The sequence below is a fragment of the Pteropus vampyrus genome, unplaced genomic scaffold (assembly GCF_000151845.1).
Source record: "Pteropus vampyrus isolate Shadow unplaced genomic scaffold, Pvam_2.0 Scaffold3428, whole genome shotgun sequence".
NCBI classification, from domain to species: Eukaryota; Metazoa; Chordata; class Mammalia; order Chiroptera; family Pteropodidae; genus Pteropus; species Pteropus vampyrus.
This window is the reverse complement of record NW_011892209.1, coordinates 11,199-13,405: the sequence shown is the minus strand read 5'-3', so window position 1 is coordinate 13,405 and position 2,207 is coordinate 11,199. Positions and strand designations below refer to the sequence as shown.

Here is a 2,207-nt window from a genome sequence, read left to right as displayed (position 1 = left end):
TGCCCTGACCCCACTTCCCAACAAGGCAAGCAACAATTACAACCAACCGAAAAATAAAGAACATTCCACGATCGAGGCCGCACTTGCTTTTGGGAAACTCAAGGAACAAGAGGATTTGGACTCCGGGGGAAGATGCCAGGAGACACCAAGAATGCAGGTCGTTAAGTCATCGGGCAAACTCTCCACAGACACTTGAAATCCGTGTGTCGGGGGACGAGCGGTGCCTGCGGCCAGGGCCGCGGGCACGGGGGTGGGTGACGAGCTAGAAAGACGGTGAGGGCGAAGCACCACGGGAATGAAGGGGTCCTTTCGCGAGTGCCCCCTGGGGCCGCCCCGCAGCCTCAGGTTCCCTGAGTGAGATTTGGAAAATAACAGAACAAAACAAAAAATTCGACTCCATTCATCTCTCAGCAGAGCTGAGACAGGCTGGAATGTCAAAAGGAATTTTACTCTAAAATCCAAGAAAAACCACAAGTATCATGGAAAACCTCGAGCAGCACAGCCCCGTCCGAGCTCCGGCCCCGCCCTGGGTTTCTGAACAGCACCCCTCTGTGCACTCTGTCCTCTGGCCCCCTCTCTCCAGGGCCGGGCCAGAGCCGGGGGCCGTGGTCAGACTCAAATCCAGAGTCTTGCAGGGGGCCTGACACAGCCGGGGCCCAGGAGAGGTCTGCTGAGTGAACGAGGTGGCGGATGGAACGGCTGGCCCACGCCTGGAGCACACGGGGCAGCGCTCGCCCGGCCTCGGGCAGCACAACGCAAACCCCAGGCTGCTATTCTACAGCTAGAGGAAGCGTGTGCGTGGGCAGTGGGCAGTCTCAAATCAGCCTGCTGAGGGGGGGAAAAGGCGAGGTACAGATGATGTGTACAGTGACGTGCTATTTGTGTAAAACAAATCACACAAAACAGCGTGCAAGGCAATGCACGAGACGTAAAAACAACAAAAAAGGGCATCCGCAGAGACCCGCCTCACTCCTGGGGTCATGACCCCCTGGGGGCGGGGAGAGGATCGGTCAAAGACCACTTCAGCTTTTCCTGCAATGTTCTAATTTTTCAAAAAGAAGATTCCACTCGAGTAATAATAATTACATAATTTAAAACTTTAAAACAAGGACGAAAGAACAAGCCACCTGGTCTAGACACATGGTGTGAATCTTGTCCCCCCACTACCGACCGAGCCTGTTTCTTGCCCTGTAAGCGCTGTGGTGGCCTCAGGTGCCCCTCAGGCCTGCAGGTCGGGCCCACACGGCACCACTGCACCCGCCCGCCAGGCCCCCGCCGGGGTACTTGCCATTCTATCCTCAAAAGTCTTGACCATGATGCCGTCGGGCAGTGAGGTGGCCAGCAGGGCCATCTCCTTCCGCACCGTGCTGAAGAACTTCTTGGCTTCTGGAGGCTGGAACTCAATTTTCTTAAAAGAGTGATTTGCTAGAGGGGGAGAGAGAATGGTCAACCTCTGAGGCGAGGCCCTGGGAGCTCCGGCCAGAAGGGCAGCTGCAGGCCTTGGGAAGCTTGGCTGGGAGGGAGCAGCTGTTGGGTGTGCTCGTCAGACGGGGTCATTCACTCTCACGCGTCCCACCCGCCCCTCCTGGCACCAGGACTGGTGACCACATCAGGAAAATGTCCCACCCCACCCCCGCCCTGACCCTGGAGAGGCAGCGGGGCTGGGAGGGGCTAGCCGCCCGGCCCCGGACCCGTGGACACTGAGGGGCTAACTCACAGGGTGCGAACTCCAGCACCGAGAAGACCTCGCCCTTGGCACTGGTGAAGGTGACCCCGGGCTTGCCGCCACACTGCTGGCAGAGCACCGGGGTCTCGCTGGGCCACTCGGCCCTCACAGGCGACTGTGCCTCGGGCTTGTCCTCCTTGCGCTCTGTGTCCGGCACGGCCTCCATCTTCTCCTCCTCCGCGATGGCCACAGTGTCCAGGGTCTTCTTGAGGTTCTCCTGCAGCTTCTTGATGTCATCCAGAAACTTCTTCTCTCGGGTCGGTTTCTCAGGCTCCACCGTGGGGGAGGTGGGGGAGCCGGTCAGAAGCTGCTCCACGGTCATGTTCTTGAGGCTCTCCAGGATCTTGATGGCCTCTTTCAACTCCCGGAAACTCTTTGGGGGCCCGTCCTTGCCAGCCTTCTCCATCAGCCCAGCCACGGGGGCGGCCATGGCCACGGCGCCCTGAATGGCGGCCGTGGCAGCCTCTTCGCTGATCACCAC

The 2,207-nt window shown here is 59.2% G+C and overlaps 1 protein-coding gene across 2 annotated transcripts in view; it reads right to left on the bottom strand.

Annotated features, from left to right (window-relative positions):
• Nucleotides 1–6: 6 nt before the first annotated feature.
• The window catches only part of LOC111734672 ((E3-independent) E2 ubiquitin-conjugating enzyme UBE2O-like), a 4,699-nt gene continuing 2,498 nt past the window's right edge, over nt 7–2,207 (bottom strand). The window contains exons 2-3 of one of the 2 annotated variants that reach the window (XM_023526730.1): nt 1,718–2,204; nt 7–1,425 (exon numbers count right to left, since the gene is read on the bottom strand). In XM_023526730.1, coding sequence (XP_023382498.1) covers nt 1,220–1,425; nt 1,718–2,156 — 645 coding nt within the window. In that variant the 5' untranslated portion in view covers nt 2,157–2,204 and the 3' untranslated portion in view covers nt 7–1,219. The remainder of the gene's footprint in view (nt 1,426–1,717; nt 2,205–2,207) is intronic. The other variant, XM_023526729.1, reaches the window with a different exon arrangement.